At 43.0% G+C, this 16,372-nt stretch overlaps 1 protein-coding gene across 5 annotated transcripts in view; it reads right to left on the bottom strand.

Moving 5' to 3' along the window:
* Positions 1–15,327, bottom strand: part of NRXN3 (neurexin 3) — a 1,063,598-nt gene extending 1,048,271 nt beyond the window's left edge. For all 5 annotated transcript variants that reach the window (XM_068400267.1, XM_068400270.1, XM_068400271.1 and 2 more), the window contains exon 1: positions 14,619–15,327. In XM_068400267.1, the coding sequence (XP_068256368.1) occupies positions 14,619–15,327 (709 nt within the window). The remainder of the gene's footprint in view (positions 1–14,618) is intronic.
* Between the last annotated feature and the right edge of the window lie 1,045 nt (positions 15,328–16,372).

Raw genomic sequence — 16,372 nt, 5'->3', positions numbered from 1 at the left:
AGAGATTCGTGCATCACTGCATTGTTCTTACACCTGGCAAGGTTCTTGGGACACAGTTGATGAGGGCTAGGAAGGTGTGAGGAGTGTGTCTCTGGTATCAGGTGGCCAATTCCAGTAAGGGAATCAAACATCAAAAGGAAGGAGATTTAGAGCCCTCCCAGCAGATGCTCAGTGAACAGATCCTCAAAAAATGTTGATACTTCACTTAGCTGAAGACAAATACTAGGATGCAAACGTGAAAGTACAGCTTTACCATCCAACTGGGTGCCTTGAAAGCTGATCGGTTTTCCATGCTTGTGCAGCCTTCCCACCTCAAACACACAGCGTGACTGGGTTCTCCCTTGCTGACTCGCTTTCTTTTCCTCCAGTTGCAGAGCCCAACCCCCAGCCTTCCATAGCTTTGTCTCAGAGAGACTGCTTTGCTTCCCAGTGCCAGCATGCAAAAGCTGGCCTGGCCAGTCACAACCGGGAGGCTCTTCCCCTGCCAGCCATGATCATCTTGACAGTTCTGCTTTCTCCTCACATCATTTGTCATCTCTCTCACTCCACCTCCCCTTCCTGCAATCACCCTCCCCCATCTACCACGTTAGGGTTGGGGTCAAGAGGAACAAGGATCAGTGCCAAACTTGGAGCACTACCTGCTTCCTTCCTACTCCCAACAGAGCGATGAGCCCAACAGAGCCAGGGTGAAGCCTGGATGGGACAATTAGGCTGGAGGAAAAGCAGTGAAAAGCAGTAGAGCCATAAACAGCTACAAAAATCAACTAATCACACTTCTGCTCTGAGGAAGGAACAGCTGGAATGTTGGTGTTTAGGAGTGGTTTTGCTTATGAAAGACATAAGCAAAGACTTAAGGAAAGATAAGGAAAAGAAATATTTAAGGAAAAGATCCATATAGTCACAGGTCTGGGCACCACACTCCAACCATCTATCATGGAGCTAATAGCTCTAGCAATACATCTCAGTCTGGACTCGCCACTCTCTTTTCTGTGAGTATCTTGGGATCCACTTTGACAGCACTACCAACAAATGTCACTCCTGATCTTGGCACTGCCTGTTAGTTTAGATCTGTTTCCTTCTGGCCTAGTTCTGCTAATGCGTTTTATTACAGACCTGAAGGAATTCCAGTGATGTGTTTCTTCACAGCACCAACAATTAAATTCTGTTGTGCACTGCACTAAAATAATCCATAAGTAATGCTTACAGCTTCTAATAATTTAATTTAAACAGATTCTATAATAAATGCCAGGTCAGAACTGTTAGTTACCCCTGAGCAGAGGAGTCCTACTCACACTTCTGTATGCTATGCAGTAAAACAGAGTACCTGCTGGAGGACAGTATAGTTAAATGCAGTATGTCACGATTACACAGAAAATAAGAGAGCACTTCTGGGCTAAAGAGCCTCTAACTCAAGTCTTCTCATTATGTTATTGTTTCCAGAATAAGCACAAGGTCGTCATGTCCCATCTGCCACCATCTCCATTCCATGCAGAACTTTCTGCTCACTTGAGTGCCTGTTGTTTGCCAGGCAACTTTGTTTTCAAGGTTAACACTAGAAATGGGACATACTGGAACCATTTTCAGTGTCTAAAGAAGAAACTTTTGGGCAAACACAGAAGAAAGAACTCTTCTAAAATGTTCTTTTTAAGCTGCCCAAAGAGAGCAAAGACTAAAAGCCCAGATCTTTTCAGCAATTCATTTTTCCATGTGATCTTCTCTCAAAATAACCACACCAAACAAAGAAGTCCAATCAAAAACTCTTCTGCCTCCATCACATACGAACAACCTTCTAAAAAGTCAGATCTATCTTTCAGCTGGAAGCCCAGCACGTAAGAGACCTGCTTTCAGTGGTCCATTGGAGTCATTCCACTCTGGAGCAAAGTTTCCATTAATACTCACTGTTTATATTGACAATGAACCCTAGGCAGGAAGAAAAGGTTACATGAGAGCATCACCCTGGCAAGTTTGCAGAAATGCAGAGAGGAAGGGAAATGTAAGATCCCTTTACACTTTTCTCCTGTCACCTTCCATGCAAGGCGTTGTTCAGTAAAGCATTCAAAGACTTGGAATTAGTGTTTCATTTTGGTATTTTTGGTGAAATCAGAAACTTCTCTCTAGTGGACACATTGAAAGGAACCAGATCTTCTCTTCCCTGTTTTGAAAACTTACATTGAAGAGCATGTAAACCACAGATGGGTAAAACCAGCTAAAACTTTTATTGCTACAAATCTATTTTTCCTCATTACTGACTATAAACCGACACTAAACAGAAGAATCCATAAAGCATAGCCCAAATACTGCAGCACACTGGCAAGAGGCAGGGAACAAGCTGGTTCAAGATCGTTTCAGCTGACAAAGTTATGCGACCACAGCCACAAAGGGCAGAACTTCTTGGATATGGACAATCCACTCCACCAGAAAGAATAAAAGAGATTTTTCTCTGAATTTCAATCAGCTGAAGTTTTACAAGAAACCCTAAAATCCAAAGCCCCATTTTTAGCTTCACATTCAATGTAAACCACAGTATTTTGCAGCTTTTCTAGTACATTTGTATAAAATTAGATAAGCTACTGTATTGTTTAATACTTAGGATTTAGTGTTCTGGATTCCAGTCCCACCTCAGGCAGCTTCTGACTCGATACCCTTCAATAATTCACATTCTGCTTGCCTCTGTGTTTTGCCATCAGTAAAATGGAGATAACATGCATTTCACAGTGTGCTAGAGTGATGTGAAGGTTGACTGATTTATCAGTATTTGTGAGATGCTTAGGAATACTCTGATGAAATGTGCCACATGTATGCACAATTTATTATTAACCTGACAGCGTTTTAGCTCTTTTATTTTCCTGTCTTGCACACAATTCATGTGCAGGATGCCTGAAGCACATTTGAATGGAAGCCATGTGGCATTTTGATTGTAGCAGGTACTACCATTTAATTCTGAAATTCACAACTTTAACATCACATTAAAGCAGGATTTTTGCAATTAATTTTCCTTTTTTTTAAAAAAAAAAAAAAGAACATTTGAATGGCCTCAGTTTTAGTTCAGTATCAGATCATTAAAATTGTTAAAGGCAAACACAGGCAAGGAAAGAATCTCAAACAGAAATGTGCTCTTTGGACCAGATCTTTAGAGGTGAAAAAGGATGGAAATAAATACAATACAAAGGTAAAATTATCAAAGTTACTGTTTAGAAGCCCAAACCAGTCACAAGGCTCCAAGGTGCCTGAATCACTTTTCAAAATGGGACTTTAAAGTAGTGGGGTTTTTTTAAACTGACAAGATCAACAAATCCAAATAGATTTGGGTTTTCTTAGTTAAGCACATCTTTCATCAGTATGAATGAAGGCTTTGCCTGACTAAAGAACATTTGGTATATGAAGTTAATTCTAGTTGAACACTATTTATGTGACCAGATGTTCAAGAAAACACTTTACACAATGATCTGTGCATCTGATGTATTTTCTACAGAACAGCTCATTAATGATACTGTATCTGCAAGTTCAGATAGTTCATGTGCTCACACTGCAGTACGGTCAGCCAGCCATTCACAAGGGAGAAAACAACTGGGCTAGTGTAAGCCTAGAAACTAAAACAGATGAAACCCCAGACCTGAAAAGTGGCTTAAATTGTTTAGTCAGCTTTCCAACAACAATATTTTGTCAAGTAACCAAGAGGAAACTTAAGCAATTTCAGCTCTGGAAGAAAATCAGTGGAGACTGTTACAAATTCCCCATAATAGTGGGATATAGATTCATAGATTTTTAAGGCCAGAGGGAGAATTAAATAGACCTACAACAGAGCAGTGACCTCCACTGTAAGTGGTAGCAGGGCTATAATTAAACACCATTGACAAATGAGGTCTGAAATCACAGCCAATTGTTCTCCCAAGATAGAGGATCTGTTACTTAGTACTTTGGTTTAGCTATCTTTTGCCTCAGGCAAACTGGGAGTCACCACACTGGCAGCGGCAATGACAGGGAAAACATCCCAGAGCTCAAGAAAGGCTGTCATGCAATACTAGTGCAGTTCCCAAGTGATTTTCATAGGCACAGCCTTGCTCGTCCAGCCCATATCTCGGCTTTGACTGGCTGCATTTCAAAGAACATTTCTTGTACAGAGAGGTATTTATGTTCTTTTTTGGGAATGCCCCACTGCCCAGTCCTCAGGTCCAGCTACACTGCAAACTACTTAGGTTCAATCCGACACACTAAAAAGCTAAAGATCAAACTGCTGACAACCACAACCTCTCAAATCAGCAGCTCTGGTTCTTTAATATTTGCAGCCTTGCTGCCTTCACTGTCACTGTTCAGAGACTGCACTGTTCAACGGTAATGGCACATCTGAGAAGTCAAATGGGGAATAACCCACCCAACTCCTGTCCACCCAAGATCACTCCCTGGGTCCCTCCTTTAGTGGAGCTCTTGACAAACAGCAGATTTTGTCTTTGTACAGTACCTACAGATCTGTCACTTCCAATGAACTTAAATAACAGTGCTTCATGCCACTCTTCCCTCCTGGGAGGTTTCAAAGGCCATCAATCTGACTAATCGCCCTACCTGTGCTCCAGGCTCCGCTCACTGTCTGCGAGCTGGAAATCTGTTCTCCTCTCTGGTCAAGTCTAGCCTATGCTTAGGTCTCCTTTAGTCTCCATTTCTGGACCTAACAGTTCCCACAGTCGTAGCACAGTGGGGTTGAGTCCACAGGTTTTCATTAGAGCTTTTTAGTCAGCATGGGAGCATATGCCCCTTCCTTAAAACACTTCAACATTTTTGTGGTATATTGCAGCTCATCAGTATTAGGTCCATATTAGGGACAATAATGTAGTAAGTTATAAAATAAGCTAGAAATAAATGCGCAATTGATATAGATTACATTTGAAACAAAGTCAGAATCCAGAAATTCTACAAAACAAAAATACATTGCTTTTTATGTAGTCTGTCATCAAAATCAGGTTTTTTTCTAAATATTTTGATATGAACAAAACCACCATTTCTCACGAGGAAAACATTTCCAAGCTGTCTAATTCTGATGTGTCTTAGCTGGTCAAAATGTTGCTTCACATGTCTTTCATTTGAACACACCACAAGATAGGGCAGTCAAAAAACAGACTGCCTTGCAGACACATTTACGTGTAAGACACAAAGTAAAGATAAAGTGTATAGGTATGTAGGTCTCTCATCTGTTCAAAACCAGGAGGTTTGGGAATTTGTTGTAGATGTGTTCATTGCTGCAGTTGAGACACAGCTGAGCATTTCCATTTAACTAATAAAGGAAAATGGGAAATTTAGGAGGAGACAGCTAAGCCAGTAACCTAAATTACAATTTGACCACTGAAGCCCTAATGTTTTTTTTTTATTATTTTCAATGAAGAAAAAAAATCAGATCTCCAACAGCAGAGTGCCCACTAGAGGAACTCTGAAGAAACAAGATTTTGCCATTTTCTGCAGGATCCAATGTTTTCTCAGAGGGTCTTCTACTCAATAATAAAACTATAGCCATAGCACTATCACCATATGACTACCTTCCGAGCTGCCGTGATCACACAGCTACCAGTACCTGAGTTGGCAAATTTTCAGCTAGATATGCCTGTGTGAGTTGCACCTCATCTTTGACATTAACACAAACATACCTCTAGCTCTGGTTATCCTGAGAGATGTAACAACGTTACTGCTTCACGATGGCAATATATCCAGTTCATGGGGTTTTTTACATTAATTGATCTCCTGTCATGTTACTTAAAAGCTGAAGCTATGTGAATAACAAGGACCTACACAGATCTCCAATTACACCAGAGGTCTGCCAGGCGTCAGTCATGCAGGGTGGTCCCTTTGCACAGCCCCCTGTCTCCTACCACACCAAGTCCCAGGGCAGCTCTCACAGGAGCCACGAAGGAAAGGGCAAAAGACAGAAGAAAAAGCACAGAAATTCTGGCTACTTTCCCAGCTTTTTCTTTTGGGTGGTCCTAGACAAGCAATGTAATCTCCTTTCCTGTTCACAAGCCTCATCTTTGTCTTTTTTCCCTTCTTTTTTTAACAGCAATTTATTAAGGAATGATTCCATACACTTCTTCCACATTTAAAAAAAATTCTTTGGGGAATATAAGTAATATATTTTCTGCCACATACAGAAAGGAGCTTAAGGAATTTAGCTGCAAATGCTACTGAGCTATGAAATTCGCAGATCACAACACAAGCTGCTGTCATCTCTGCCTCAACTGTGGTTTCTGACCAGCCTCAGTGGACAAACCTGCCTTTCGCTTCAAGGATTTCTCCTATACTACCTTGAGGAGAGGCACTCTAGCCCTGAAAGCCAAGCTGGTAGGATGGAAGCAGCAAGAAAGACCAGGAAATCAAACACATGCCTGCGGAGACACACCAGAGGTTTGGAAAACTCAGTGTTATTTTTTTCAAGTACTAAGGCAACAAACTGAGAAGAAATGAAAATCCACCCAAGAGACTACACAGTCTGAGAAAGGCTTCTGAATAAATGCAGCAGCCAAGCTAACTCTGCGGCCTGCCAGCAGCATTAGAGATTGAAGCCTAGTTTTAACCTACAGCTCAAATTTCTACATCTACCAGTGAACCACTTCTTCCTTTTGATAAAGGTCTATGTCAAATACTCAGAGCCAAACCCAGTCCATTACATTCACTCAGGTTACTTTACTGGTCAAACTCCATGAGTAAGAGAAGGAAGATCACACCTCAGAGCAAAATCCTGAGAGCCAAGGACCCCTCTCCTCCTTGGCCTACATTGCAAATTGCAGGTCAGCTACAAATATACCTGCTGTATCTAATAAGCAGTTAGAGTTGTGTTGATGAGAGTTAACGGGAAAAAAAAGATTTTTACCTACCCTTTCAGTGCCTTAGAACCACAAAACACTTGCCAGCCTTGGGTTAATTAAACACTCAAAAACAATTCAGAGGGCTTTCTTCTCTGTTGTCCTCTTTTTATGCAATGATTCATACAGGAACTGAGGAAGTGCAAACTCTGCCTTTCTGCTCTGGTAGCCTTTTACACCCTCTCTGCTCTCCCTGACAGCACAAGGTCAAGGCAAGTCTCGAGCACGAAGGGTGACAGGGGCAGGCTGGAACCAGCAGCCACAGCAGTGAGAGTGCCGAGGCAGACAGGTAGGCAGAGGTGGGTCACTGCACAAGAAAAAGCATCTGATCAGCATCTGAGGTTCATGACAGGGGGCATTTGGGGGAAGTCAGTGGAACACACAGGATAGATACAAAAAAGAGAGGCAAAAGCTCCCCTTCTCCCATTGCTCCTATCAGCACTCTGCAGTGCAGCATCTGCTCTGTGTCACCCAACAGGGAAGAGGCTACACCGCTGCTTGGGCTCTGTCTTCACCAGCACAGCTCCAGCCTGGCCTGCGAAGGGTCTGAGTACACATGGTGTGACACTGCACAAAGCGGCAGGAAACTGGGAGATTTCAGTTGAAAAGAAAGATGAGGAACGCTCCTCAAAGATGGTCACTTAACAGGGAAAGACACCTTCATTTCTAACTGTAAGCCTAGCTAGAAAACTGACAATCAAACCAGATCATCCTACTTGGTGCCCAAGAATTATCGTCATTTACCTGTCCTGCTAAGACATTTATATGCCTCATTCACTGTCATACAGAAGCATATGGGATTCTTAATACCTGGAGTACATGAAGCCCCACTGACTACATATTTCAGATATGGAAACTGAGACACAGACGGTAACCAGGTACATATCCCCTGCAAAGAAAAGTTTGGTGATTCAATCTTGAGTCCTTTAGTCTGACAGCAAATCACCCCGGGGATGCAGGAAGCCTGTGGCAGAAATGGAGATCAGTCTCTCAGGTGCTAATGCTCTAATGACTAGACCATCCAAGTTCTGTTGCTCCAGTCCACATTCTTCACACATTATATCTTGGTCTCCTCTCAGGATAATGGGGTGAGCAAGTGTACGTGCAGGCAGGGCCTGTACAGCTGACATGCATGACTGGCAACGCTGTCAGCAACACAGAATGTGAATCCAGTGCCAGCCCCATTCCAAAGCAACCACATTCAAACACAAACCAGTTCTGCTTCAAGTCGTCTGTGACATTCACAGTCTTCCCTACCTTCCTACATCTACCTCTCAGCCCTTGGCCTGTTTTGCACCCAGCTGACAGCTCCTAGACCTGTTCACAGATGGAAGAAGGGCAAATGCTTTGCTCTGCAGGGTAGGTTTACAATGGCAGTGAGCATGTCTGCAATGAAGGATTGTAGGAGAGACACACGCATACACCCAAAAGTCACATTGCTGTCTCTGGACAGCAATAACATGGCAGTTGCCTTGCTTTCGATAGGGAGAGAAAGAAGCTTTGCTATCCATCAAGTTCAAAGTGGGTCAGCAAAGGAACAAAAGGTAAAGTGAAATCAGAAGTTGGCCCAGGACAGGTGGCCGCTCTACCATTTCATCACATGGATTACCATCTTCTCCGGCACCCGGCAGTACTCAGTGCTGAGGTCGACGTGCAGAGGCTCATCTTCTCTTAGTAGTGCCAGAGTTTGCTGGACAGATGTGCTCCTCCTCCACTTCTTTCCCTGTAGCTTTGTTGCACCGTTTCCAGCATCCTGAAGGTATCTGGGAGGATTATCTCCCTCCATTTTCCACCAAAACTTAGCAAAAATTACCCTTTGCAAATGACATGCACACTTCCATCCTGGAATAAGGATGAAAGCAAGGCTACAGCATGTCTTGCTTGGGGCTATATTTACTGCTGATTGACCACCATGACAGGCTGCCTAGCTCAGCAGAAGCCTGGACAGTAATAATAGATCAGTTCCCACCACCACCCCCCCTGCCTTTTATTAGGGCAAAACCAAAGGAAAATAAACCTTCCTTCTGAAATCAAATTATCTCCTGACCATAAGTCAGAAAGAGAAATTTCTGACTCTGTTCACTTTCATTATTATTCTTAGTTACTTTAATTTAAATCTTTATTTAGTAACACCCAAAAATTCCAGTTTAGATCCTAGTTGTGCACACTTTGGGACAGAGCAGGAGCCAGCAGGCTGGTCTACGCGCTGACAGAGGAAGCTGGTATCCAGACTCCAGCTAGATTTAGTCCTCCAGAAGCTCACTCAGCCCGTTCAACTCTACTCTTTGTGATGGCCAAGAACTGTTCTCTTACACTATCAGGCAGGTAAACCCAAGATGGAACAGCTGCTGTAAACAGCCTATGTGAACTATGGCTTTTATACTGTTTTTTCCCCTCAAGCCCCACCTCCTTCTTGCCTACAAATTGTTCTCACTCTTCACCAGTTCCAGCTCGCACCAAATAGTGATCTCCTTTGTATCCAACCACAATTTGCTTCATTTCAGCAGAGATGTCCAACCCTTTGACTAACTGAGGGCTATAACTTGTCTGTTGCCTGAGGTCTGCAGCTGATCTGCAATCAAGCAGAAAAGGATTGTAGCCTCATGTTCATCTATAATACAGAAGAGTGAAACAAGAAGAATATAGCTGTCAGCGTGTGTTGCAGCTAGGCTGTTTGAATCAATGGCACACTCCATACAGGAGTCTGTAATCTCCCTGTGGCTCCTCTGCATTAAAAGCAAGGGAGGGTACAAAACAAATCCAGCTAGGTCTGGAGCTGCAGGCAGTCCACACTTAGCAAGGGGAGATGGGTCCTAGGCCATTTCTGTGAAGGGGTACATAGGATCTAAATTGAAATTCTGCAGCTCCTGCTCAGTTTTAATATTTATTATTAAGAATAACAAATGGTGCTTAAACTGCACTTTGGAATTTCAAAGCACTTTATAAACATTAATTAATATATTAACACATCATCTTTCTCTGGTGCTCATCTGGCAATGCATCAAAAATTACAACCAGACTGGAAAGAGATTACTATTTTAAATACAACCAAAGGAACTTAAACCAGGAAGAATGAACAAGAGAAAGAGATGGGGAAAAACAAATTGCTGCAAAACTAAGTCACGAGCAGAGTGCTTACCAGCTTTCAGCTTGATGGCCAGAGCTGGGGCATAAAAAGTGGCATAAAACAGATTTGCCCCTTGCAATATTTACTCCACAACCCTTGCAGACCATAAATTCTACAGTTTTGCACTGGCGAGTGAAGATCTGGGCCCCCTGAAGTGTGTCCTAGAACTGCCTGCTGTCCTCTACAATAGCGGAGCACAAGACCAAATGGAGGGTCTGGAGCTGTTTGTTGCTAGTGAATTCAACAACAACCAATTTATATTCATCTATCAAGGAATATGCAAGTAGAAGCAAATATTATGGCCATGTTCACTTGTTTCTGATTACAAAATGTATGTAAATGCATATGCAAATTAAGTGCACCCATCAGGCTCATGGCAAAGTGCCAAATTAGCCCTTAGCATTACAAAGTTTGGGGTGGCTGGCAGGGAGATGCTGTGATTGCAAGTGAGGCCAGGCTGTCCATTTAGATGCACCCAAAACTGGGCTGCTCCGAAGGGGCAGGTGGAGGATAAATCCTGCAGTAACTTGTCACTTTAAACGAAGCTGAGGGGCTATAGAAAAAAAATCTGTTCCCGCTGCAGTTAAAAGTGTGATAATTACAGAGCAACGGGCTCCTCTGTCATTCAGCAGGCAGCATCCCCAGGAAATCTTGCTCTGTAATCAAGGGAAGAGGTGCAATCAGGCCCCCATTCAGGCTTCGTTTAGAAACAGCCCCTGCAGGCAACACAAAGGTTTCAGCATGGTGCTTTGTGAAACTGGTGCTCACATCAATGTCTTTGTTCTGCAACTACAAGCAGAGTTAATGTCATGTCTAAGCACATCATCTGTTCACCTTTCCTCACAAAGTCCAGAAGCGGACTAGGGAGAGGAGTGAGGTCTTGGGCCAAAATACTCTTGTACATACAGTGTTGCACTCACACTGTCCCCATTAGCGAACTCACTCTCTACACCGTGATGTAGGAGGAAGAGAGAATTTCTTGCAGACTAAGGAAGACAGTGTGATCCTCAATGAGCAGATATGAACATGCTCATCTGGCTGCTACAGCAGCACAGTTTTCAAAATTTGTGTGGGGAAGGCTTTGTTGGGTTTTTTTTTCCAGTGACATGAATGTATCTGTGCTGTTCAGACTCTACAGGAACATCATTCTCTTGGCAGCAGCCTGATCCCACAGAGACTGATGAGGTTTATTAGAGGGGAAGGTATCTCTGACTTCAGCTTTCATGTCTAATGCCACCATTGCCCAGAAACATACAAATTAATTGCTACTCAAATCAGCCATTCTTTGTACCCTACAGAGCTGTCAGATTCAATGAACCAGTTTACTCCATCTGCAATAAAAATAGCATCACATTTTATTCAAAACAGCCAAACCTTCCAAAGTGTGCACGCATTTGCACTCCCACTGTATACACTCAGACACAGAAATCGTACTTTGCAATGACCAGCTCAGCTACCCTTCTGGGCATGTAGCTACCATGAGATACACAATCCTGGTAACTCCGGGTGTATGTTAAGTGCCAAAAATCTTTATGCACATTGGGGGCACATTCTGCACAGGATTTACAGTTTTGTCTCAGTATGGAATGGTTGTTCTCTGCTGAGGTTCACCATAACTGGAACTGCACTTTGCGTTACAGTGGCCCCTAATACTCTAAATGGAGCTTCATGCCGTCACAGTACAGGATCAGCAGGTTCCACTCTCTATTTATTTCTTATGTCTCTGGCCACAGAATAAACGAGTTTGCTGTGGTTTTACCATCTGCAGACATAGGTATCAGTCAATAGCCAAGTAATGGCCTGGACACTGTCAAGAGAACTCATTATTAAAAAGGTACATATTGCACTTAGCTGTTCAAACAGAGGTTGTTATTGATTGGATCCCATCAGTTGCCAGTAAAAGAGCCAACTCTGGTGACGAAATGAAAATACACACACAGACCACAGACTGGTAAATACTGTAATGGAGTTAAGGATCCTCCTCAAAAGGGAGCTGTTGATATCCAGTTGAAAGAGCACGTCTTTTCAAAAATGAGACTGGGAATAAAATAACCATGTTACTTCTGCAAATATCCAGAGGCAGGATAAGAAAACAAAACAAAAAGGAATGGTTCTGACAACTAACATTTCAATCTCTTGGGAAAAAAAGCAAACAAAGAAAATACAAGTTGGTTAATGGCCAATCAAGCCACAGGCAGGAAGAGCCTGCACCCAATTCTGCCGTTCCTACCACAGTCTACTGTTCATCAGTAGAGGTTCCACCACACTCATGGAATTGAAAGAGAGCATCTTTGGAGTTGGCTACATTTTTCAAAGTCAGATAAAAAGTAGCTATACTTAACTTGGTTCCTGTTTTGTTTCCTTGCCACTTTTCTTTGCTTGTTTTCACTTACTAAACAGCTTTTCTTCTGTTTTCCCACATCTTTTCACAATCTGCACAGACACTGTAACATTTTTGGGTGACGGCTTTTAACACACAGAAATCACAACTGCTACAGCATAAAGGAGGCAGAAAACAAAGCTGATTATAAAATCCTAACATAAACCAAATATACACCATGAAGTAATACAAGAGAAAACTGAAGAACCGGACAAAGTAATGACTGACTGTGGAAATCTCTACATTTGTTCCACTGGAAAAGTTCTCAGCACAGCATCTTCTGGGTGAGCGAATAGACTACAGCTAACAGTGAGTTAAAAACGTTTACTAAAAAAAGGTACATCGTGACAAACCTCTTTGCTCACCCTTAATAGAAGGTTGGGCTGGAAACTGATGAATCACTATAGGAAACAAACAGTAATGGTGACGCATGGCTTCAAAATGTAACAATAGCACTGCTTGATCCGTGATGTCTACAACAGAAATATCCCTGGGTTCGTTAGAAGATGGATTTCATATTGCTCCACCCACCCAGGAAATGCAGAAATTCCACCACCCAAGCCCTGGTTAGAGCTCTCACGATTGCCCCACAGGTACATGGAAGCCTCGCTCACTTACGGTATTTTCTCAAGACGTTCACTGAAAACCATGCACTGTTGATGTCTTGAGCAGCTCCCCGTGGAGTCTGGATCCATCAGCCCCGCAGTAGAAAGTGGCTTATATCTTTGTGCTTCAGGGTCCACATGCCTGTGTGGCTCTTGCAATCTTCCGTCACCCAAAACTGGCATTTAGACATGAGGTGTGTTTGTTCTGTAAGCGTATGTGCATTGGGCCCAGTGGCACAGCTACTGAAGTGCCTGGTCACACCCAGCAGTCTCTCCAGCTCCACATAACTCATGGTTCAAGCACAGAAAATAGTTCTGGCTCATTATTGGTTTGGACCTGATTGGTGTGGAGCAAAGAGCCAGGAAGAATTCTGGTGTTCAGCACTGCAGAGGCTCACACCTCCTATCTAATGGCCATGTACTGTTAGTGTAATATTTTGATATAAAGCCAAATTTTTTGTTATCATTAATAGCACCTTAAAGTGAATGCACATATGGATGTCATGTTTATTTTGCAAACCTTAACTTCCTACAAAAAACATGTTTGCTTCTCCATCTATACTTTAAACATAGAGCTGTATTGACATAAGCTTTTTGCTTACCTATCAACAATATAGGGACTTCAATTTTCAGCACTTCTCACGTTCTACATACTAAATTCTGGTTAGTCTATTTTCATTGTCAAAAAAGTAAACAAATGCTACTTGTGAGATGATATTATTGCAAGTATTTCCATTTTGACAAAATTTCAGGGTTTTTTTGTTCCTTGAGATAGGACAGTTCTTGTCCAGGTTTCATCTTTGGCTTAAGCTCCAACTGTTGTGTTTAAACCCAAATGTCATAAAAAATGCTGTGATAAGATTCTCAAATTCACACTGGGATTTCCAGTCGACTTACTTAAGTCTCTTGCACATACAGAGTTATTACCATCACACTGCTAAAGACCAAGGAAAAAACCCTGAAATACATTTCATCACATGGTTTGCATGACTTAAAACTTCTGGACTCAAATTTTAAAAGAGAGTATGATAAACGATAAACGTAGAAACACTCAAATCCCTCTTCCCTTGCAATACTAAGATCGTTCAGCAGGTCCCAAAGCAATTTAATCAAGGATGCTAAAACTATCAAGGTGCCATTCAGCGATTAATCTGAAAGCAACTGAGAGGGAGCACAGGGCTTCCACAGACTAGCAACAACTGACGTTAAAGATGGCCTAACTTTTGCAATGTCCAGTCAATTAGTTATGTTATCCATGCACGCATGGCTCCTGTTTACCAACACATCACTCAGTTCTCAGGGACATAGGGTAGTGAAATTCAACCAAATAGCAAAGATAACTTCTTACCTCTGCTTTTACCAATACCAACATGGAGTACTTCTGTATTTACCAATTTCTGTTCTCTACCCTTATTAATAAGTTGCTGATGAAAATCTGCCCATGCTACAAATGCAGCATCCTTTCAGAAAGGCATGTTTTGCAATTGCTCACGCTCTCCATCTACTCCCATTTCATTACTTCCAGCTGGAAAAAGAATGGTGGAAATTTAATTCCCCAGACAGACACCAGCAGGGATAAGAGCTAAATTGTAGCCCTCCTAAGTGACAAATTAACTCTTTGGATTATGTAAGGATCAATGGGAAGCAGGGAAACATTCTCTTACCTTCAGAACACAGCTTGCCAGCATACCCAGTGGCTGAGCAGTCACAGTGTGGCTCGCCATCCAGAAGAAAGCAAGTGCCACCATTTTCACAGGGGTTTTCTGCACAAAGCCCTTCCATTTCCAGTCGGACCCCTTGACTGCCCAGGAGCTGTGGCTCAGAGTTGCCGTATTTCAGATCGAGGATAAATCCTTGAAACGGAGGCTCACTCAGAACACCATCAAGGGTCAAGGCAGCAGGACGAATGTCCAATGGGACTCCACCAACAAAAAGGTCACTGACGATATTCATATACTGGCGTTGTGGACGCACCTCGCCCGGCTTGGCTTCACCGTCCAGCACTAGCACCGTCCGAAGGTGATTGCGGCTGACCATCAGGAAGTGCCAGTTGCTGTCGTTGACCCGCTTGTCTGTGATAACTGTAGTCTCCGCACAGTCCACACTGAACTGGAGGTGGATGCGCCCATCAACAAGGGACAGACAGAGGAAGTCACAGACGCCACCATCATCAAAGTAGAGGAGCAGCCCAGCAGAGACGTTGGTCTTGAACTGGAAGCTGAGTTCGCTTTTAGTGCTGGCATCCCAGCGGAGGTAGCGGGCCCACTGGTTAGGGATGCCCATGAACTCCAGACCCAAACAGAGGCCCAGCAAGGAGCCCAGCAGCAAACTCACCTTCAAGGTGAAGTAGACAGAGTGCAGAGTGAAGCCCATTCTTTCAAGAATCTGCTCTTCCCTAGGAGAAAAACAAAAGCCACACTACTGGGAGGAGAACCCCAGCAGTGAACACCAAATGTTAAATCCAACGGGAAGAGGAGGAGAGTACAGAGAGTGACAGAGAGGCAGGGAGAGTACGTGGAAAGTGAGATAGCAAATGAACGTGACCAAGACAAAATGTCTCCTCCCCAAGGAAAGATCTCAATTATCCTTTAGGATACAGAGGCTTTTATCTCAGAAGTACAGGGTATGTGAAGCAACTTCTCCAGCCAGTGTACTTTTGTGAAGGGCAAAATAACCCACAGTCATTTGTTTTGGTAGAACACAATGGTGACACTGGTTGTTCCAGGGAGGAAGGAGAGGCAGATCTGAAGCCCAAGCCTCAAATTCTGGTTTCCTAGAAGTGATGACAATATTGACAGAGGTGGCAGTGAGATGGAGGAGAGAGTGAATTCATAAAGTACGTGATCCTCGAGAGGGCAAAAATAAAGTCAATCTTCATGATGCACTGGTGGCTACCCAGCCCCTAATTCACTGCTTGGCACTCACAGAGCTTGCAGGACCTGTGGGGTCAAGAGAAGAAAAGAAAGGAAAAAGTTAGTCCTACTACTCACCACATCTTTACCATGAACCTTATTAACATCTTGTCCAGTAACTCATTTACATTTCTTGACACTGGCCACTTCTTCATGCCTGCAGTTGGCTATACAGCCTGCAAAAGCAGCAAGGACATCTATGTCCTCAAAACTAAGAGTGACCTGCACACACCACAATGCTGAGCAATGTAAAAATACACCAAATTATTTAACTCCTTTGATGGACGCAATCTCATTGACTTTACTGAGAGAAATGGTGCTGAAGCTTCCCCAGTAACAATTACCTCTCAATCAAAATACTTAGGGCAAAGACCAGAGTTCCTTAGAGTGTAGGAGTTCATACAGGGCAAGAGAAGACGTTAGCCAAACGTCCCATTCCACTGCTTTCATTATGCTTCCTAGCACACCAAGCAAGCATTACAGAAGACAACCCTGCTGTCAGCCTG

The sequence above is a fragment of the Nyctibius grandis genome, chromosome 4 (genome assembly GCF_013368605.1).
Source record: "Nyctibius grandis isolate bNycGra1 chromosome 4, bNycGra1.pri, whole genome shotgun sequence".
Lineage (NCBI taxonomy): Eukaryota > Metazoa > Chordata > Aves > Nyctibiiformes > Nyctibiidae > Nyctibius > Nyctibius grandis.
This window is presented reverse-complemented; position numbering and strand designations above follow the sequence as displayed.